Raw genomic sequence first — 23,498 nt, forward strand, 5'->3', positions numbered from 1 at the left:
CTATTAAAAATATAGTTTTATCTAAATGTAATTTTTCAAATTAATATCTCTTACTAATCTACATATCATTAATACAAGTGTTACTAATTATACTTATTGATATCATTATTACTAATTACTATAATAGTGTATATATTATCAGTGCATACATTAAATTAAATGCAGTTTTATAGTTGCTTAAAAGAAACACATAAAAAGATTGCAGGAACAAAATGTTAGCAAAATAATAATTTTTATCTTAAGGAACAACTTTATGATTAAAAATGTTTAATACTTTTATGACATTATACTAAAGTTTGAAGTTGTTTTAATATAAAACAACAAAAACAGTCATTCAATAGTTTTGAAGACTACATAAAACTTTTTATCTTTCATACAGTATTTTTACTGAAAATATAAAAAGTCTAAAAAGCTTTACATCTTTCAAAAATAAATTGTGACATTCATTTTGTAAAAGAAACTGGGCACTTACACACCATCATATTGACCATGAACGCTGACAGACATTCTAGCAAACTTAAGCCAGTTATTCCAGCAGAAATATAAAGAAAGAAAACATTATTTAATTAAATTATCAACAAGTACAAGTTATAGATATAACCCATATTATTTAAATAAATATGAGCTCAAACTAACACCAATCAAGTTGCTTAGCACTTTTCAAAGGGGTCCCCTGTGTGTCCATTAGCATGCCTTTCTGTAACTTTGGGCTACCAGTGGCTGAGCAGTTAAACTACTAAACGCTGATAGTTTGATCCAGGTTCAAATCCAGTCAAAGGGCTAGCTGCATGGCAAATTTTGCAGTTTTTCCCTTGTGTAACATGGAAATGAACTAATGCCCAGTCTTTCACAAAGGCATCCTTCCTCGGATATAGATAGCTCTTGTGTGCTTCACTACAATATAAATAAACCAAAATCCCACACTTTGAAAATACTCCATTGCATGCTGTTCCATGAAATGCAGGTCCCAAATTTTAATCATTTCAATTAAATGTAAGAGGAAACAAAGAAATGACATTTAACTTATATCCTTCTTTACACAAACTAAATTGGTTTATGAAGGATTATCTGGGTTTCATAAAATCAGTGTGAAGATCTTATTTGTGATGCAACATTTATCTGTTGCTGATACTAAATAATACTGTTTAGCAACAACTTTTATTCACAAAAATGATTGATGGGAAAGTATATGAGTACCAGAAACTTATTATCATTCAGCTTTCTAAGAGCATGCACTAAAAAAAAAATTACTAAAAGTATTTTTATTTACTGCTTCTGGAGTTTCGCTTTCCTAATATTTTCATTTCATAATTTTATTAAGGAATTTATTAAGAGAAAAGCAAATATAACAATATCTTATCTGTGAAACTGCAGATAATAGTTAATGGCATATAAAACACAATGTGAATGTATTACACATAGCTATACTTATAGTTTATAGAAAAACTATGCATGTAACACTTTATAAACATTAAGTAAGGTAAATAAAGTATTCTATAACACTATAATACATTATATCAGGGGTAGCTATTTCTTTTTACAAAAAGTTATCAGATATTCCTTTCAATTTGAAACCTGTTTCACTACTTTCAAAATTATGTAAATATGGACTTATAGTTTTGGAAAATTTAGTTACAGCTCCTAAACTTTCCTGAATTACAACATGCAGCTCTTATTGACATCAAGTTTTGTCACCCGTTATATACTGCAATATTAAATAATGTAAAATGTATTTTACACTAAAAAGTTACTCTCTCTCTCTCTCTTATACCTGTGAAAACAGGAAAATCTGACATTTTAGCTTAATCTGCAAAAGACAAGTAAGAAACGAAAAAATTAAGTTTTGTATTAAACAGCATAATACAGTACAAAGTCCGAAATCCGGACTCATTGGGACTTTGGTGATTCCAAATTTGGGATTTTTCCGGATATTAGATCATCATTTTAAATCTAGCAAGATGGCAAGTAGAAATTATAAAATTAAAAATATGAAATCATGATTTATGAAATAATGAAGTATTTAGAAATAATGAAGTAACCTTTAAAATTAGCAGCTATCATCATCAAATTCAGCTATCTTTCACTATACATATTTGGCTATGCATCATGAGCTTGACGAATAAGTTGTTCCAATAAATTTTATATTGCTTCTATCGTGCACTGACACAATTAAGCCTGAATTGTATTAGTTATTGATTATACTTATGTCTATTTCTTGCACATGCTTAAAGCTTATCGGAGTTCTGAATAAATAAATTCCCTCATATGCTTGAGCCTTATTGAGGGCCGACACTAGATATCTTACTGCCTGAAAGAAAGGTTCTATAGATGTAATGTAAACTAGTTTGCCATTATGCCGCTGAAAAGTGGAGGGAAAATTTGCCAAGGGATTTGGCGATGGAACCTGGCGGCAAGAATTTCCCCCTTCTCGATGTGCACAGGAAATTGAGGAACACGTGTTAAAGAAAAACGTTCTTCTTCAACTTTTTGCGATAATTTAAACTCAGATTTTCACCCAAAATAACTAATCCATTAATTAATTTTATTGCGTGAAAAAATATTTTCTTTCAAACGATACTTGTTTTAGAAACTCTTGATGAATATGACCTTCGAACTTCGATGCAGACTTCGAGCTCTGGTGACAGATATTTGGTGCATATGCAACTGTTTACATTTGGATGGAGCCACTCCTGTTGCAGAGAAGTTTTCCTCCTTAACAATACATATTCTTTGGCCTGATGCAGTTTCTGTGGGTCCTAAAATTCTGCGACACGGTGTGGCCATATGAGCCCTGGCACTGGTTCTGGTTTTATGTGAATAACTAATAATAAAAAATCAGTTATTCTTAATTCAAATGACCCTAAAAGTAATCTTTGGGTCTATGAGTATCATCACCAAAATACATTTTTAGCATATGGAAAGAAATCTTTTGTAAATTTTTTCCCATCAACATTTTTTAGCGCATTTAACTTAAATCTTTACAAATTTATGCTAAAATGATCGTTTCTTCAATAACAAGGTATTTTATTTAGTCAAAGTGAAATTAAGATGTTTTATTATGCATGGAAGGAAGAATCAAATGTGCACGCATAAAACCTGTGAGAAACACGTAGTTGGTGTTTTTGAGGTCTGGATTTTAGATCATTCCAGATAATGGACGTGTGGATTTTGGACTTTGCACTATATACTGTTTCAGAGACTGGTATAAATAAAAATTATTTATTTTTCCAGCACTAATAGTACATAAGTAAAACTAAACTAATGTTATTACTTTTACATTTTTGGGATCTTTGAGTAAATAAGAATTTTAAAAGCACGACAACTGTAATAACATGTTATCTATGAGAGCAAAATAATGCTAGAAAGAAGAAATGAACCCAATTTTGAAATAAGATAAGCTAAAAACAGATTAAATACTCTCTGAACATTGACAGCCAAAATTCCTTACCAACATATTTATGATCATCAAACTGAATTGTGATTCAGATTTTGAGAAATTTTCTGTAATCTTAAAATATATAACAGGATTCCACAAGCACCATTTTTCTCATTCTCCATATTTAGTTACATTTGACCAAAATAAAAATGCATATGCATGGAAAGACAGTATACAGCAGTGATGGCAAACCTATGGCAAGCGTGTCACAGTCGGCACGCAGAGCCTCATCAGCTGGCACGCAACTAAAATATTACTTTCTTAATCAATAATCACAATAAAAAGATATTATGTAATTTAAATAAGTGTTTTAGTTTGTTCTTGAACGTTTCACTTATTTATGGCAAAATGCCACTGACATAGGGCCTAAGCCTAGATATAAGATTTTCATATAGCGCCACAGAAATGATATACATATTTATTGACCCAATTTATGATGTTTCAATTGTTTGGGCCAATCATATTACTTGTTACATGGCAAAGTGGGGAAAGTGTTGTGTGTCACACATCTAGTGTCAGATGTGTAAGCACCACCAAATGATTGTTGTCGAATTCGATGAAGCTGAGCGGAAGGTGTTTTTTGAAGGGAAAATGAGGAATTATAATTGCCACAAAGTTGGTTTTTTGCAATTATCTTTCTAAAACAAACCATCTAACAACGGCCAGCTTTCAAATTTCACTGTGCCTGGCAAAACATGGTAAATCGCACTCCGATGGGGATTTAATCAAAGAGGTTTTGGGCACGCGACTCCAAAAATGTTCACCACCACTGGTATAGGGTGAACTTGAATTACTGCATTTAGGTTATATTATATACTCTTGTCGCTTAGCTAGCATTTATAAAATAACAACTTACGAAAGTAACATCACTTTATTCCCCCCTCAGCACTCTGAACCATGGAAAAAAGAAACCAGAGATATTAAACCAGTAGATAGAGAGAAGTAACTGTACTGCATTATATGCAATAGTATAACTACGGTAATTTTTTTTTTTTTTTTAAATATTTATCATGAACTTAATGTAACATTTAGCAAAATCTTAACTAGTCAAAAGCAAAATAATATAAAATCAAAAATATTTTCTATTGGTTAGAAAAGAAACTTAAAATACTTAACTGCTTAGAGATAAATTTAATTGTAATTTTTTTAATAATTTGTATTAATTTTATTTAAGAATTATTTTTATATAACTTGCAGTTTATATATATATGTAAAAGCCAAAACAGAAAATAACTTTTGTAAGTATTTCAATTAAATAAGTTTTAGAACTTTTTAACTTGTCAGATCAAAACTCTTTTAAATTTCATATTTTGAATTTTTATCCAATAAATTTATCAAATATATGCAATAATTAAAAAATATTTACAGTTCAGAATTAAAAAATCATAAATAACCAAAGATAAATGTAATATATAATTACATTAAAATTCATTTTAAAAATTTATAAAACACAATTCAAAGATAAACATTTTACTTTTGCTTACATTTACTTCCACAGGTTCCTTATTCAACCGGATGCTTGATGCATTATTTGTTTCTGAAAAAGAAAAATAATGAACTATTTAAGATAAGCTTATACAGTACAAAGTCTTTAATCCGGATTCGTCGGGACTTCGGCGATTCCGGATTAGGGGTTCTTCCGGATTATAGATCATCAATTTAAATCTGGTAAGATGGCATGCAGAAATTATAAAATTAAAAATATGAAACCATAATTTATGAAATAAAGAATAATTATGACCTAAAGGTTATCAAAATTTACAAAAAAAAAAAGCTTAATATTTATTTGTTTACTTTATTAAACATTTCTTTCAATGTAAGTTGTTTAAGTTGCTTCGTTTTTTGTGCTAATACTTTCTGTTTAATTTTGTAAACAGACATCATTTCTTGTTCAGTTCCACTGTTCAAGTCCTGTAATTGCTGTGTTGAGAATACCGACTAACTTGTCAATCAAAATTTTTTCATTTTCAATAACCTCTCTGTCACTTCTTCACTATCGGAAACGGTACATCGGAACATGCTTTCGCTTTGTAGATCCTTTGGCAGCTCCAGAATTGGAAACTCTTTGTGACATAATCGAAAATTTAAGCTTCCTTTTTATAAAACTGCTCTAACAGTCTGCAAAAAATAATAAGCCGGATCCAATTAGAAGATTAAGGAACAACGCAATCTGCAACATTAACTGAAATATATAATTAGATAATTTTAGCCTAGCTTATACCGTCGGTTATACATTAAACGTGCATGCGTAAACATATTATGTGCATGCATAAAGGTATTATGCACATGCGCAGAAAGTTTGTAGCTTTGAGGTCCGGATTATAGATCATTCCGGATTATGGATGTCCGGATTAAAGACTATGTACTGTATATAATTATATTAAGCAATATGGTAAATAATGTATTAAATTATTGCTATAGGATCACTAAGGTAAATGTATTTCACTATAAGAAGCATTAAAGAATGAGACAATTGCTACATGGCTTGTGTTACATACGTATACAACATACATACATACACATAATACATAATGTTACGCATTTTTAGTAGAATTATAATTGAAATTGTTTTATATCCCGTGTAATGCAGCGCGAGACATATTTTAAGAAAAAGCTATACCAGAAAAGTAAAAATACAGGAGCATGTGCATTTAACATTTAATAAATAGATATCTCGCAATTTATATTAAACTGAATAAATGTGAGTACTGTGTAAGCTGTAATCATAATTCTACTCTTTTGCTTTCTAGAAATTACGAGAACTTTCTTGCGAGTGATTAAAAAGCTGGAGAGAAATATTTCAGTTCAGTTGTTTACTTAGTATTTGTTAATTGTAGCGAATTCATGGTGAGATCAGATTATCTTTCTCTGTGCTTTGGATTGTGTTCTACTTAATGTTTTAGTATTTTAAAATATAACTACAGTGTGATATTGTACAAATATCTTTGAAGAAAAATTCAGTACTTTGCTAAATTTCTTATGATAAGAATAAATTTTATTAACTTTTTATTGGACTTGTGCATTCAATCTATTTTGAACCTGAAACCACGTTAATTATATATATAAAGGTTTGGGGAAAATGTATCCTCCAAATTCAATATAAACTAAGTACAGAAATATTATATTCCAATTAATTTTTGATTTGCATTGAAACTTAATTGGAATATAATATTTCTTTTTGAAGTTAATATTGAATTTGGGTGGTACTTTGTAAGAGTAGCAAGCAAAGTATTAGCTAGTCAAAAAAATACATAAAGTATTCTTAAAATATAACAAAGCTAACTCATAGCAAACAAAGCTCTATTGTTTAACTAATACTTAAAATGTGAAAATAAAAAATTTAAAAAAAGAAGAAGCAATCCCTACTGAAATTGAAAACTGATCAGTTACACCTTTTTTTGTCATTACAGCAAACCAATTTTGCATGCTTGCTATACCTTGGTTATTATTCTGCAAATGCTGCTGCATTACATGGAAGAAACTGTTTTCTAGCCACCAGAATTGTCAGCATAAGTCAAAATTAAGACATTATGAATGAATAACATCAATAATTTGATAGCTTGGTGATTTCAGGATTCTTTCTTAACATGGTTTACCTGATAAAATAAATGTCAGTTTGAATGGGGGGAGACAGAAATCAAACAAGGACAATGACAACAATAACAATATATTTTAGAATACTTATTTCCTGACATTTAAATGTTGCATATTTCACTATATGTTCACTCATTTAAATGTTTCATATCCTTTGACTGTTTAATTTTATCAGTGCTGACATACCAGCATTGATAAAAATTAAACAGTCAAAAGATGAATACACATGTCTTGGTATACATGCTAATGAATTTATAATTATGAAGAGTGGAAAGATTACATTAAACAATCAAAAGATAAATACACATGTCTTAGTATACATGCTAATGAATTTATAATTATGAAGAGTGGAAAGATTACATTAAACTTAAAATTATGCTGACAAGGAATTCTCCTGGGAAAGGAAAGGAAATTGTAACAAGCAGAAATTGTAAACTGTTTTAATTAAATTTCTATAAAAAAATATTATAAATTCAAATAGATATGCAAATGATTACATTTGGCTAATTAAATTTCCACAGAAAGAATAGTGAAAGGGTTAATGCTAATGGATATGCAAATAATTACATTTATAAGTTTTAAAAGCAAAATACACTTTGTATGAAATCTTGTGCTTGGCCTTTTAATTAATATTTAAAATAGAAAATTTTTCTTAAAAAATATTTACAATAAAATGAAAAGAATGCTAACTAATACTTTTTATTTCAGAACTTGAACTTTTGGAAATGCTTAAAAATACTTTTATCAGCAAATATCGAAAAGATTATGCATTATACAACATTCTATATTATTAGTTTTAAACACATATCAAATTAAAAAAACTAAATGTAATTGCACGCACTTTGAGACCAAGGATCATGCAAATTAGTGAATTTCGTTAATTTTATATATATTTATTTATTTACTTTTTTTAAGTCCCCCCCCCCCAAAAAAAAATAGCAAACACAGACTCCTTTCAATTGGTGAGGTAATGAAACATCTTTTATCTGAAGAAGGGCTTGAAGTTGACTCAAATGGAGAGGGTAATTGTGGACTTAGCAGGGGAATGAGTTACGGTACAGAACAGAAGAAAATTCATAAAGAGATGAAGCAAATATGGATTTACTTCAGTGTGCTGCAGGCCTGAATAGTGAAGTTGATGGAATAAAAGAGAATATTTCAGAAAGTGGTGAGGATGAGACTGGTAATTTTCATATTTTGTTGTTTGACTTAATATATAATCATTATTCATTGTATTAGTTTAACCTAAATTTTCACATGGCTTCGCCATCATATCATGAAAGGCGCAGAGATGGTACACATAGCAATGGTGACATTATTTTTTAGGGTAGCAGAGGCATAATGCATTCTGAGTGTACAGACCTCTCAGCCTCTTTTACAACCAATGGAATTTTTCCATTTATTTGTCATTAAAGTTATGCAAATCACTGTATCAGAAACCAGCAAGTATGCAGAAAGCACAGTAATGGCTTTCATGGACAAACTTCTAGGCAAAAGACACATGATTTAATATACAGACATGCTTTAACACACACACAATTATTACACAAGCATTCCCCAAGAAAATAAGCTTCTCAAAAACAAAATCTGTGTCATGTGTAATTCCCACCAAATTTGATGAAAAAAGTTATAAGTGTGAAATACACAGACATCAAAGCCTGCAATATATATATGTAGTGATTTGCTTTTAAAAATATCATAGTTTAGATAAATTCTAACTTTCTGCAAGACTTACAATTTTATTTTTTATTTCATGTCTGTACACATGAATAAGTTTTAAACCATTACAGAGATTATTATTGATTACAACTGATTATTAATTATTTTTTAATAAAATAACCAAATTCTAAAGGAATTAAGTACTAGAGGGGAACAAAGTACTATTGCTGTGATGAATGTGTCAATATGGTGCATGATTACCTATGACAGAAATGCAAACCTCTTATCTTGACTTCATAGAGTTTACAAAACTATTAATCAAGTCTAGTGAAACTGCATTATTCAGATTCCTGGTAGATCTGGAAACACAGATGGTATACTGCAAGTCAGCTGCAGTCATACTAAAAAGTCCATGATTTAAGTGATATCTTCTATTTTCAAGCATTCTGACACTAGAATTACTTGCTGCAAATTAGTACCGGCATTCATTAGCATAACATTTAGGCCAACAGCACACCTAAAGAGCCTTATTCTAAGATCTCATCCACATATTTGTGACTCGTTTTATAACATCCATCAAAACTATGCAGTTCAGTACAGTAATTTTTGAAGATTCTATCCCAAATCATGAAATTACTTCCATGGAAACAAGATCTTAAGTAAGTTGTATCTTCCTCCTTATCCTCCCTCTCTCCTCATCTAGATCACAGTTCAGGTTACATCCCCATACACAACTAGATTCACAATTCAGATTATATCCGGACTTATCAATAAAAAACATTGCACAATTCCATTCCTCTTGGCTCCACTGAACATGATACCATTTTGGTAGATCAAATAACTAGATCATAAATCATTGGTTTTTCTTGCATAAAGTCCAACCTCGTGCAGCAACAGAATGGCTGATTAGTTTCTATTAAAACCTAAACCTTTAAAACCAACTTTCTTGTAGTTGCTTCACAGTTTCTTTGAGCCAACAATAAAAAATAGTCTTTGGATGCAGCTGTTGCTCTTAACCTCTTCTAAGCTGGCTGTCAGATAACAAATTCATTGCTTAAAGAGTGATTCCAAGTTACTGATATAATATTTTAAGGCAGCGATTCTCAACCAGTGGTGCACAAGAGAATGGGTGCAAAGAAACAAAGTATTTTTAACTATTAAATTCAAAAATTAAATACCCCAACATCCCGTTTAACAAGGTCAATAGCTGATCAAACACTTTAGCAAAATAATCCATTTTTATTTTCACAAATATTCTTTTAGCTATAGACATAACAAAATTTATCATAATGTTTTTAAATATATAATGGAGTAAAATGGATGTTATATTTAATAGAAAATAAGTCCCTATAAAAAGATAATACTATCATATTAATCTTTTTAGAGCTAATCAGCTTATTAACATATCTACGCTTTATGTCACCACCATTTCCAGGCTCATATTTCTTTATTTTAAAACAAAATAATTTTTTACGTTGATTTGCTGTCTCTAACAGCAGGTTACTCACTACTTCATTTATCATGAAGCTTTAATAACCAAAACAGTCTTGAAACAAGCTGTGAAAATTGTTAAGTTTATTAAAAGCCGAGCTCTAAATTCAGGAATATTTACCATTTTATGCCAAGATATGGGCAGTGAAAATGAAACCTTTTTGTTACATTCTGAAATAAGGTGGTTATACAGAGGCAAAGTTTTAAATTGTCTTTTTGATAAGAAATTCAAATTTTCCTCTGTGATTCAAAATTTGAAGTGCAAAAATGTTTATTTAGTGAATTATGGTTGGCACATTCAGCTCATATTTTTGGAAAGTTAAATGAATTAAATTTAGGATTACAAGGACACAATGTTAATCTGTTCACCGTTAGAGAAAATATAAATGCAATGATAAAAAGACTCAAGCTAATAATCAAAGAATTAGATAATAACATTTTAAGCTTTTTACCACTTTTAGAAAGTTTTCTAACCAAAAATAATTTGAAAATAAAAGAAGAATTAGCATCCGACATTAAAAATCATTGTTTTTCATTGATAAATAATTTCAGCATGTATTTTCCTGAGGATGATGAAAAAAGAAAATCGGATTAGAAATGCATTTTTTCAAATGTACCTGAAATTTTATCTTGTGGAAAAAAAAGAATAATTGACAAAAATTTCCTGCGATTGAACTCTAACTGAAGATTTTAAAAATACCACATTTGTCAACATTGGCTGAATCAAATAAAAAGAACTTAAAGCCATTTCAAATAAGCTATTAAATTTTTATTGCCTTTTGCACAACAGAACCAAATTAAAAGTGGATCCTAATTTATGGTTCAAATTAAGTGAAATAAGACCACACATAAAGAAACTGATCTCTCTTTAACAGGAGGGCCCACCAGCGGCCGAGCGGTAAAATCGCTGAACACTGGTAGTTCGGTCCGAGGTTCGATTCCCGCGAACGGGCTGGCTGCATGGGCGTTTTCGTGGTTTTCCCCATGTGTAACGTGTATACGAGCCAGTTTCCCTTAGAAAGTCCTCCACGAAAGGCATCCCTCCCCTTAGGCAGATAGCCCTAGTGTGCTTTGCCCTATTCTCAATACACACACTCTCTTTAACAGGCCCAAATTTAACACTAAGTTTTAGAATTAAGGTATTACAACTTAAATTTCGATAATTAAAATGGTAACCAATTGTTAATCTAATATTTTTTATGTGTGCATATTTAATACAAATAGCCAATAGGTTGTGCAAATGGCAAAATACTTTTTTTAATATTTGCATTGAGAAATTGAAAAATAATCATTGTAAAATGTAGTCGTGGTACTAAAGTTTTTCATTTTCTTTTTAAATGATATATATTAGTCAAAAGGTTGAGAACCGCTGTTTTAAGGGATATTCAGATCTTGAGCCACTTTTATTTCTGTTTGCCCCCTACAAGTCTATCAATTATACTGCCTCTTTTTTCCTTCACTAAATGATGCCTTTCAGTCATAACTAATGAATACTGATCACCCTTAGAAATCACATTCACTTTCAACAACATAAATGTGTGTTTGAACATGCATTCATTATGCAGTACATTGTCAGTCACCTAAATTGCATATTTCATGAGTAGACTATGTACAGAAGTTCAATTTTATGCTCAACTACAGCTAATTAACATATATAATTAAAACACTGGACAATGGTTAAAACTTTAATCAGTAAGATTATTAATAATATAATAATAATAATCAGTGCTTCAGATTTCCTTTTAATTTTGTTAAGCAGTGCATAAACTGATTTTCACTAATACAGTAATTAAGTTTCTAATGCAAGATATGAAGTTGTCTAACATACATTATTAATCTAACACATATATGTAAAAAAAAATTACATAAGAAAATTACAAAATCTGTTTAAATATTATTTATGTTGAATAACATTTTTCATTTTCTAATATAATTTTTCATTTTCTAATGTAATTTTTCTCCACTGACCTTTATTGGATGTAAGACGTCTAAAGCAGTAACACCAAGACTTCTCATCAAAACAATAGGTGTAAATTCAGTCTTGTACAACCTGTGCAAAGCATCTATTGCAAGCATTGTTGAAAGAATATGCCTTTGTCTTTTCATTTCATAATCCAGCAAGGAATCCAGATTTCCTAAAAAATACCGATTATTTATGTATATGAATGAAATATTAATATGAAAAAAGGTTACAATTACACAATTTCAACACACACAGAAGATAACATATACATAAATACTAGTTTGTAATAGCCTACTGGGACACATTTCAATTAAATTATTAATTAAGTGGCAAAAATTAGAACTACATATTTTATAAGAAGGTTACATGTTACATAACAATCTCTACAAACCTACACACTCTCCATTATAAACTGAAGTTTCAAGGCATTCAGTGAGGCATTCTACATCACCAAAACCTAAATTAACACCTTGACCAGCCAACGGATGCACTCGATGAGCAGAATCTCTGCAAATGCAAAAATGACATTAATTCTTTATTGGAAAATAAAGCAAAAAAAAAAAAAAAACTTGTTATATTTATATTACCTATGCATAAATCATCAAATTAAAAAGATGAAAAAAATTAACATTAATATAAACTTAAAAAGGAATAACAAAAAAAGGATTTTTTATGAAAATTATACAAAGTATATTTAATTTAAAAGTAAACCTATTAGAGCACATTAAATGTACATATCTATGAGATTTAGCTTTCCTGTTTGAAATGGCATCTCTCAAGTTCTTATTATTTGCTAAATTTTTCACCATGTTCTTAGCAACCTTACACAGCTTTTCTTTTATCTATTCTCTGGATGGCAGCAGTTCATTTTCAAGTATTCCAAGACGTGTGTCTATTATTTATACATCCATTTTGTTTCAAGTAAGTGCCCCTCAAAAATGTTTCTTCAACTCCCAAGTGTTCTGTTGCACACCATCACTGTTGTTCTGAGGGGTGACAACAAAAGCTTAAAAGTCCATACAATAATTGACTCCACCTCCCAAAGGTCCCATCTATAAGAAAGCACTGCAAAAAAAAAAAAAGGGGGGGTCGGCTGTATGCCGATGAGAAAGGAAAAACTGAAACCTTCTTTATTTGGAAGTTTGAGCACAATGTTTGCAAAGCTTACCTCTCTGATATCAGTGACAACTACCATTGTAATTTTGATGTTCTTAAGACTACAATTTGTCAAACTATGCGTTTGGTCACACAACAATGTGAAGATGATCTGTTTGATATGGAGATACATGTAGAAGATTGCCTTGGTGCCAAAGAACTTAATTATAACAAGTTTTATTATATTTATAATTATTATAACAAGTTTTATAGGTGCAGCTGTAGCTTGTAAGCTAAGGACAGGGAAATTGTGTAGACTTAAGTACGACCTTTTGTTCAGTTTTGGGTCGTGCCAAGGGATGTTAGGAGCAGACTGAAAACCTTGCAGTTAATTTGATGTTAGCAAATCTTTTTTTTTTGCAGAAAGGAATTAATGAAATGGATAAGGATCCCTCAGATTTCTGTGGTGGGAAAAGAGTAATCCTAACAAAGGGAAAATACATATGCAACGCCGAGATATAAATGTTGGGGAATTTGAAGTAATGATAATGAAGACTCTTTGAAAAATTTTGCTAATGAACAGTTTATAGAAGAACATAGCTGAGCAGCAGCAAGGGCCGAAAAGTATGCTCCATCTCCTCAATATGATTCTTCATCAAGATAAATCGGGAAAAATTCCTTTCATTAGTGACACAAAAATTAAAGAACCTCCTGATGAAGACAATGTTGATTCAGCATTTGAAAAGCACACAATCTCAGTTACCTTTACGTCTTGCTGAAACAAACAACTTGCTTGCAAAACTAGATTTGAAGACATTGGATGTAGGAAATGAGATTTCAGATCTTGATCAAGACAATGCAGACAAAGAAGTTAGTAATAAATCTGCAAAAGTTTTTGTTAAAATTGAAAACATCAGTGAAGTGAAAAAATCTGTAGCTCTCTAAAAAAAAAAAACTGAAAGTCATGAAAGAGAAGCGACTAACAGAATAAACACTATGAAAAACAAAAGATGTCACTGATTCTGATCCAGAGGAGAATCAGCAGCTGCTTGGGTTATTAAAACGTCAGAAGTTATAAGAAATGAAAAAAGATAATGAATATTACATGACTGAAGAAATTATGCAGTAAGACAAATGATTTCTTAGCCAGAAGCAACAGTTCTAGAAACAACAATTGAAATACCATCACTGGAAGAAGAGAAAATGCATCATTCAAATTATAGATGAAGTTTCAGAGTTCAGAATGCCAAGCTTGCTTCACAGCTTGAGTACTCTGAAGAGAGGGTGAAAACTTTGCAGTCCAACTTGGAAACTTATAAGAAAGAATATGCACCATGAAGGTGCTCAAAATTGCAATTTAAAACAGCAGAACTTTTACGGTTAGTGTTACAGTGAGAACATTTCAAAATGTTTTAATGGTAAAACCCACTTTTTTCCTGTGCAAATTGATCAGCACACTGAAATACCTTAAATGGTGTTAGAATGATATATGCGTGATGGAAATTGCGACCATAAAACATTTGCAAGGACCAATGCCAACACAAAAGAAAAGAGAGGGGGAACTTTAACTCATTATGGTTTTAAATTCCAACACCATTTATGGTTTTTTATGCACTCATCAATTTGCACAGAAAAAAAGCGAGTGTTGTCATTTGAAAATTTTAGAATTCTTTCACTGTAACTGTGAAGAGTTCTATTGTTTTCATTCATCACAATCTCAAATGCATACCTTTAACTAACAATATCTGAAACTTTATTTTGATTGGTTGAGCAGATAAGCAGCTAGGGATTCATACATTTGGTGAGTATTTTTATTGCCACCCTGCGTATATGTGTGTGTGTGTATATATATATATATATATATATATATATATATAGCAAATATAATATATATATATATATAAATATAATAATATATGTCCCTAGTCAAGAATACACTTAAAATTCTAACTGTATGTTCTTTTCATTCTTTAATGGCGACGGTCTCTTATTTGAAAGTACGTGGAATTAAATCCACAGCCCCGTAGTCCAGTTGTTTTTCCGCCTTTTCTACACGTACAGTTATAGAATGTTCTGGAAATATTTAAAGTGAACTGGAATGACTGACGTCATTTCTTGGAAGCTCTGCCCTTCCAGAGGCTATAAAAGGACTCGCAAAGGAATATCGGGGTCGTTTTCTTTAGTGTAACGATGCAGTAAACTTCATACAAAAAGTTATTAGAAGTTTTTTTTTATTTACTCCGGATATCTGATTTTGTAACTGCTATTTCTCCTGTCCAATAATAAATGGATCCTGTTTTTTAAACTTATCGTCTGATGATTTAAGCTACGACTACATCTATGATTCTTCACCAATTTACTTATTCCGGACAAAAGCTGGTACATCACATATATACACACACACATATATATATATACATACATATATACCATCTTTTTCCGAAAATAAGACACTGTCTTACTTTCTTTTTTGGTCCAAAATACGCGTTAGGGCTTATTTTCAGGGGAGGGCAAAAGTAAAAGTATATTTATATACTTTTATTTAATATTTATTTTACACAGAATACAGAAATTTAAATTTATTCAATTACAGTCATGTCATCTTCTTCTGGAACATTGTCATAAATAAAATTCTGAATTATATTCTGATTTTCTTCTAAATCCATTTGCTGTTGAATCATTGGTCCGAATCTCTCATATCTTGCCATATAGCTTTCATTAAATGAATACTTCTTGTCTATGTAGCCTGTTCGTAGTGCATTGGAAACATCACTATCAGTTATTTTGGCCCATGAATTTTTTACCCAATTCACAACTTCTTGTGAGCCTGGTTTTACAAAATTACCTCGATGATTTCTCACCATTCTGTTTTCAATATATTCATTGATTTCCATCCACAAATGATCCTTGAATGGCTTGTTTATTGCAATGTCAAGTGTCTGGAGGTAACCAGTCATTCCTTCCGGAATCATTATTTGATCAATCTTCCTCTCAGCAAGAAAGTTTTTCATGTCTTTAGCGCGGTGAGTACTGGCTGAATCCCAAACTAGTAAACCTCTATTCTGACCCCTCAACAGTGGTGGCAGCTATTCCTTTGGTTATACTGTATAATTAAAATTTTAACTATTTATAGAAAGAACATTCCAGTTACAAATTTTTAGAGAGTATATATAGCATACAGCATCGAAGAACTATTGCTCTATGTCACAAACTCTTAAATTCATATTTCTTGCCTATGAATGACAATACTGTGTATGAGCAAAGGATGTGCCAAATTTTCTTTCACAGCAGAAAGCAAGTAATTCCAATCTTTCATAATAACAGCTAACTCATAAGTAATATGCATCATCTCAGCTTATTGTGAATGTATATCATATGACACATTTTACTTGGTAGTTGTGGTAAAGAAAAGGAGAAGTTACGATGACTTAAATTTAGATGGATGTGATATTGTTACAAAATGTGCAGGCACGGTAAGATGGGTTCCCCACAAAGCAGTTTTAGGGTTGCCATTAAATGGCAAAGGAAGGCAGGATTGTTACATTTGGCGAGAAATCGCCCTTTTGGCGACCTTTGGCACCAAAGTTGGCGATATGCCATGGACTAATGGAGAACCTTCTGGAACGAATTCTTATTGGTTTAACCCAGAATGTTCTCGAGCACAAGGCGAAAGCTATATAAACCCTGCTGGTACACAGTCAGTTAGTGTGTGTGCCTCGTCGAGAGGGTGAGTATCGAGTTGGTGTCTCGTCTAGCGCGTCAATCCCTACGGAGTCGATTGAGTTGATAGCCAGGCAGCGAGTGCCGAGTGGGTCGTCAAATGCAGAGAAAGAGTCTCATAGTGTATGGTGGTTAGTGCATCGTCGAGAGAGTGTGTTGAGCTCCGGGAATGACTGAACTGAAGAGTTGGGAGCAGAGTCGAGAGCTGTACTCTAGTGCTTCGCAGTGAAGCTGCCTCCACCGTGATAGCCTGATAACCTGGAAGCTGTGTCATTGATCGTGTCAGCGTGCTTATAGTCGTTCATCGACGACTGTAAAAACGTTTTTGGAGCTGTCCCAATTAGTACTGGCTAAATAAAGTGTGTTTCGATACTTCATCAAATGTCATCATTATTTACTCCAAATCCACACAAACCCTGTACGAACATGAAGAAAGAAAAAAAACATAAGAACCGGTGACAGAAGAAGTGAAAAACACAACAATTGGAGTCAGGAGTGGGGTTTGCGAGTGAATGTCAGTGGCCCACCTGCAGAGGAAACCATGGCAGAAGAAACGAAGACATTGATGGACTTTTTAGCCGAGTTGAAAGCCGGACAGGAGGAGATAAAATCTAAGATCAAAGCCGCACTGAAAGAGTTGAAAGCGGGACTGGAAGATAAGAAAGCAGGGGGAGAAGAATAAATGTCGGCCGAGGAGAGCAACTCCAATAGCTGAAAGTGGAGCTTGCAGAAGAAACTGGAGCCGTAAAAGAAGATGTGAAAATGACAGTAGTGGCATCCGGAGAATCCAAGGATGAAGAAAAAGAAATAGCTAATGAACTGCCTGAGAAAGATCCAGAAATTATGGATGAAATATCTAATGGGATTAAAGATAGAGATCGAAAACATGAAGAAATACAAGATGGGAAAGAAGCTTTTGATTCACAAGTGCCTGAAGTGGAAGAAAGAGAAATTGCGACTGTTAAGTTCATCAAAACTGATAGTGAAGTTATGAAGTCGCAGGCAGTAAGTGTTGAACCATCTGAAAGTGCATGTAATGCAGAGATGGAAGATGCTGAAGTACAGTTTAAGCAGTGCGCTCCAGTATTACAAGAAAATCCCCTCACTTCACAAACTGGGTCTGTGCCTCATAGTGCAGGTTTTGCAGACAAGGTCTTGATTCTACCACTTGTAAAGGATCGGATTCTATTCATGACCCTGGTGCAAACATCGCAACTGGTTTTCAGGAAATAGAGGTAAATACGCATGTACCATCTGTTAAAGATACCGAGGTGAACTACACGCATGTTGCGTATGATCTACAGAGTGGTGTACGAGTTGTTTTAGATTTTCCTGTGGATGAAAAGCCTGAAAGAACTGAATTTCCAGACTGTGATATGCAAAACAGAAATACATCTGAGAACTGCAGTGGGAAAAGTATTTGACCCGGGTATATTTTAATGAAAAGATAGAGACTGAAATTCATTCAGAATTTTAATTTGTATTATTTGAAATTGTGATGAGTTTAATTTGTGTATATAACTTGTATATAGTGTAAATATTTGCTAATCATTTTTAGGGGTACCCATAATTCTTGCGCATGAGTTTTCTTACCTAGTTACTGTGTAAAGTTTGTATGTAATGTAAATGTTTGTTTCTTTAGTTATGTTACCTGTATGTTTTTAAAACGTTTGGATTGTATCGAGTTTGGCTACTGACCAAGGATTGTACTGCCCGGAATGTGCAGTCCTTGGGACGGGGCAGTGTTACGAAATGTACAGGCGCGGTAACATGGCTTCCCCGCAAAGCAGTTTCAGGGTTGCCATAAAATGGCAAGGGAAGGCAGGATTGCAACATTTGGCGAGAAATCGCCCATTTGGCAAAAAAAAAATTGACGATATGCCATGGGCGGATGGAGAACCTTCTGGAACGAATTCTTACCAGATTAGGCCAGAATGTTCTCGAACACAAGGCGAAAGCTATATAAACCCTGCTGGTCTGCAGTTAGTTAGTGTGTGTGTGCCTCGTCGAGAGGGCGAGTGACAGTGCGTCGTTCATCAAGTTCGAGTTAGTATCGAGCTGGTGTCTCGTCTAGCGAGTGAATTTCTCCGGAGTTGATCAAGTTGACAGCCGGGCAGGGAGTGCTGAGTGGGTCGTCGAGTGCACCGAAAGAGTCTCGTAGTGTATCACGGTTAGTGCATTGTCGAGAGAATGTGTTGAGCTCCGGGAACAACTGAATCGAAGAGTCGGGAGCTGTGCTCTGTGTGTCGTCGAGTGCATCGCGAGTTGTAGCATGGAAAGTCTCGAGAGTACGTGGAGTTCTGAGAACGACCAAGCAGAGTCGAGAGCTGTACTCTAGTGCTTTCCCATGAAGCTGTCTCCACTGCCATAGCCTGATAACCTGGAGGCTGTGTTGCTGATAGTGTCAGCGTGTTTATAGTAGTTCATCGACGACTGTAAAAACATGTTTTGGAGCTGTCCTGATTAGTACTGGCTACATAAAGTGTGTTTTGATACTTCATCAAGTGTCATCATTATTTACTCCAAATCCACACGAACCCCATACGAACGTGAAGGAAGAAAATAACGTAACAACCGGTGTCAGAAGAAGTGACAAATGCAACAATATGAAAACACAGCACTACTTCCCATGAAATTTTAAAAAATTTGTATCCTAATTATGGATTTCATTATATGGATTTCTCATAAATGCTCAGGAAAGATAGGTCTCTTTAAGCCTAGCAGTTTTCAAACAGATACCCTAAAAGTGCAAAATTAATGAGATATTTATCATGAAATAGACATGTTTGATGCTCTTGAATATATTATATTCTTCCTTTACATAATTAACAATTAGGAATTGCCTCTCATCTGTTGTGCTGATCTTTCATAAGGTTCACAGCATCAAATATCTAACTCAAAACCAATGGAATAGTCCAAAACAAATGGGATATTATTAACTCCCATATAAAACTTTGCTTTATGTGTATGTTTATCATTTCTTCTGAGGATGAAATACTTTCATTCTAGAGTAATTCATAATGTCATTTCTAGAGCACTGTGGGCAACATTTTTGGTGATCAGACAGCTTAACGACTGTTGGATTAAGTTATTTTCATTTTTTGAGCAACTGTCCAACCATTACATGAAAAAGAAACTTTAAGGTAAATAATTGCTAGGATATTATACAACAACTGGATATAAACTAAATAATTCTACTTTTTAAGAACATTATACTTATTAAATCGATTAAAAACATATTTTGCATATTATAAGATTTAATCAGAAGAGGAATTAAAAATTTTTAAGAACTAGTCACTGATTAAATAAGCAATAAAATTAACTAATAAGTAGCTGAAAGTTGTGTAAATAAATATTACGATTCAATACTAACAACCACTTCACAAAATTGCACAGTATTCTCAGAATTAGTTCTGCGAATCTGCTGAATCCTACCACAGAGTTAAACATAACTGGTTATTATTATCATATGTAAGGTAAATAAAAAGTATTTTAGCTTTCTTGCTACTTTCATTGCAGTTTTAATGAATAAGCCTTTTTCTCTAAATTGTCCGAGTTATGTTTCTTATGCTCATTGGGATTATTTGATTTTCACAAAGCCTCGAGGGCTATCTGCTTAAGGGTAGCCATGCCTTTGTAGAGGACTTTCTGAGGGAAACTGGCTCATATATATGTTACACATGAAGAAGACCAAGAAAATGCCCATGCAGCTAGCCCATTCGCAGGATTTGAACCTCGGACCAAACTACTAGTCTTCAGCGACTTTTTATGCTCAAAACTCCTCAAACACATGCTAATTAATATCAGTATTTAAAATATAAACACTCATTTTGGTAAGTAAACATTATGACTATTTAACTATTTATCATTCAGAAAAAGTACAACATTATAAAATTCATCTGTTCTGAATAAAACCTTCAGAAATATACAAAACAAAGAATGTGTTTCGGGAGGCTCATTATAGGTAATATCTTCGCTGAGAAAGCATTGAATTTCTATAATTATATTTACATGTCCCTAAAATATGAATAATGGTTATTTTTTGCAAAACTTTATAAAGGATTTCTGATATAATTTGTGTCTGGTGTAGTTCTTACCGGTTTAAGGTATAAACCCATTTTTTATTTTACACAATTCATAATGAATACTCACTCAAAGTTTTCTTAACCTTTAATGCGTCAACTAATCAGAATTTAGAAGACTGGGTGTTTTACAGCAGCTTATTTAGTCAAATTTCATGTTGGGTAATGGTACACAGTATTGAAATCAATGCCCCTGAATTCCCTTGCCTATTAAAATGAGTACTAGCTATATTGTTTTCAAATAGTTTTATGAAATAGCTTTTAATCACGTGTTTCTTTCATTCTCAGACATCAAAATATCACAAATGAGAAATGGATATAAATTTCTATAGTAAAAAACTCTTGTACGTATTAAAAGCCAAGAAGAAAAAGAACCATAAAGGGCTCTTAAAATACTAGAATTAATATATAATTGAGAAAGCTATCTATTAATATATAATTGAGAAATCTCCATTCTTTATTATTTTTCATTAATTTGTTTTTCTTTTTAATTGCATGATTATCTCATAATTAACAGGAACATAATCCCATAGGCACACAAACGATTATTTTCATTCATTCTGATTTTCAGTCTCCTCTTAAAGTTAAGTTAAATTACATTAAAGTTAATTTAATTTTACACTTAAATTATTTACACTAGTTATACAGTCGAAAGTCATTAATTCGGACACCCATAATCCAAAATGATCTATAATCCGGACCTCAAAGCTAAAATCTTTCTGCGCATGCGCCGCATTGACGCATGCACATAGGCGTTTACGTGTGCGCGCAAGACCTTTATGATTGCGCATGTGCGTGTGCGCAGAACATATTTTCGCATGCGCGTTTAATGTATAACGGACGGTATAAGCTAAAATTATCTATTTCAGTTAATGTTGATGATTGCGTTGTTCCTTAATCTTCGAATTGGATCCGGCTTATTATTTTTTGCAGACTGTAAGAGCAATTTTATAAAAGTAAGCTTGAACTTTCGATTATGTCAAATAGAATTTCCAATGCTGGAGCTCCCAAAGGATCTACAAAATGAAAGTATGTTTCGATGTCCATCAAACAAAAAGTGGAATTGCTACAAAAAATGGATAAAGGCATATCCTTTGTTTATCTAACCGTTCCGAAATCTGTTTATCAATTTCACGCTGCTCTGTGCGCTGGGGGACGTCGCTGCGTGCAATGAACTGGAAGTTGATCTGTCAGCACTATCGTTATCTTCAGGGCAGATGTTTTTATTTTATTCGGCTTATAATTTCTTACTAAGTGTAGTATTTCATCTCGATGTACTCCGTCTTTGATATGATTTAAATCAAATTCCTGGTTATTATAAATATCACGAATACAAATCAAATAGTTTTCTGGTTGCAATTTTCTAATTTCGGCTATGCGTAACGTATGCTTTATGCATGCGTGCGTTGAAAGAAATGTTTAATAAAGTAAACAAATAAATATTAAGCTTCTTTTTTTGTAAGTTTTGATACCCTTTAGATCATAATTGCTCATTATTTTATAAATTACGGTTTCATATATTTTATTTTATAATTTCTGCATGCCATCTTACCAGATTTAAACTTATGATCTATAATCTGGAAAAATCGATAATCCGGAATCGCCGAAGTCCCGACGAGTCCGGATTAAAGACTTTTGACTGTATTTATAATTTCATTTGCATTAAATGCTTTTTATTCCTTCTCAAAAGAAAAACTGCTTAAATGCAAACAATTACCCTACTTTTCCACTGTTGCTGCTTTATTAGATAAATAGATATTTCAGTTTTTGGGTGTTAGTTGTAATCTGCTTATGCATTATCTATGTATCAGCTTTCCTGCAGGTATCACAACAACTCTACAAGTTTTCTTGGATTCTTCTGAAAATACATAATTTTTTATTTCCCCCTTTTCTTTTGTTAATGTTTTTCTTTGGCTAAAGAATAGTCGGAATGACTTCTTTTCTTTCTGAACACCAACTGCTGACCAATTAGAATAATGTAATATTTTCATTGCATACATATTTTGGTAATATTCTTCTAATGGAAAGTTCTCAGGACAGTGCTTGATTGACTTGTGCTAATTTCACATTTTGCATATGTATTTAGTAGACTAGTGAAAAAATTAAATTGAAGCAACCATTACTTCCAGGTATGTGGCATTTTAACCATAAACTCACAAATATTTCTTTCTCGTGCAATGAAACTGTACATAATGTAGATGTGCAATAGAAATGTTATGTCAATAACTGGTAACAAAATGATAGAATAACAGCTGGGAATTTGTTTGTGGGAAATAATTTGTCTTCTCACTCAGAGGCATAGCTAGGGTGTTCAGCACCCAAGGACAATTGAAGATTTAGTTGTCTTTCTGTGTGCCAAGAAGCATTTCATTCTAAAATTTCGTAACATTAGTTTGGTGCCCCCTGGATGCTGTGCCCGGGGACAGATGGCTCCCCTTTGCCCACACATAGCAATGCC

At 32.5% G+C, this 23,498-nt stretch overlaps 1 protein-coding gene across 3 annotated transcripts in view; it reads right to left on the minus strand.

The window, feature by feature from the left end:
• The window catches only part of Coq6 (ubiquinone biosynthesis protein COQ6, mitochondrial), an 83,984-nt gene that overhangs the window by 9,914 nt on the left and 50,572 nt on the right, over positions 1–23,498 (minus strand). For all 3 annotated transcript variants that reach the window (XM_085816950.1, XM_085816948.1, XM_035358132.2), the window contains 3 exons: positions 12,535–12,650; positions 12,149–12,315; positions 4,921–4,973 (listed from right to left, as the gene is read on the minus strand). In XM_085816950.1, coding sequence (XP_085673076.1) covers positions 4,944–4,973; positions 12,149–12,315; positions 12,535–12,650 — 313 coding nt within the window. In that variant the 3' untranslated portion in view covers positions 4,921–4,943. The remainder of the gene's footprint in view (positions 1–4,920; positions 4,974–12,148; positions 12,316–12,534; positions 12,651–23,498) is intronic.

This window comes from Stegodyphus dumicola, chromosome 5, assembly GCF_044657685.1.
Source record: "Stegodyphus dumicola isolate Sdum_Otavi_A_Nest chromosome 5, ASM4465768v1".
Classification (NCBI taxonomy): Eukaryota; Metazoa; Arthropoda; class Arachnida; order Araneae; family Eresidae; genus Stegodyphus; species Stegodyphus dumicola.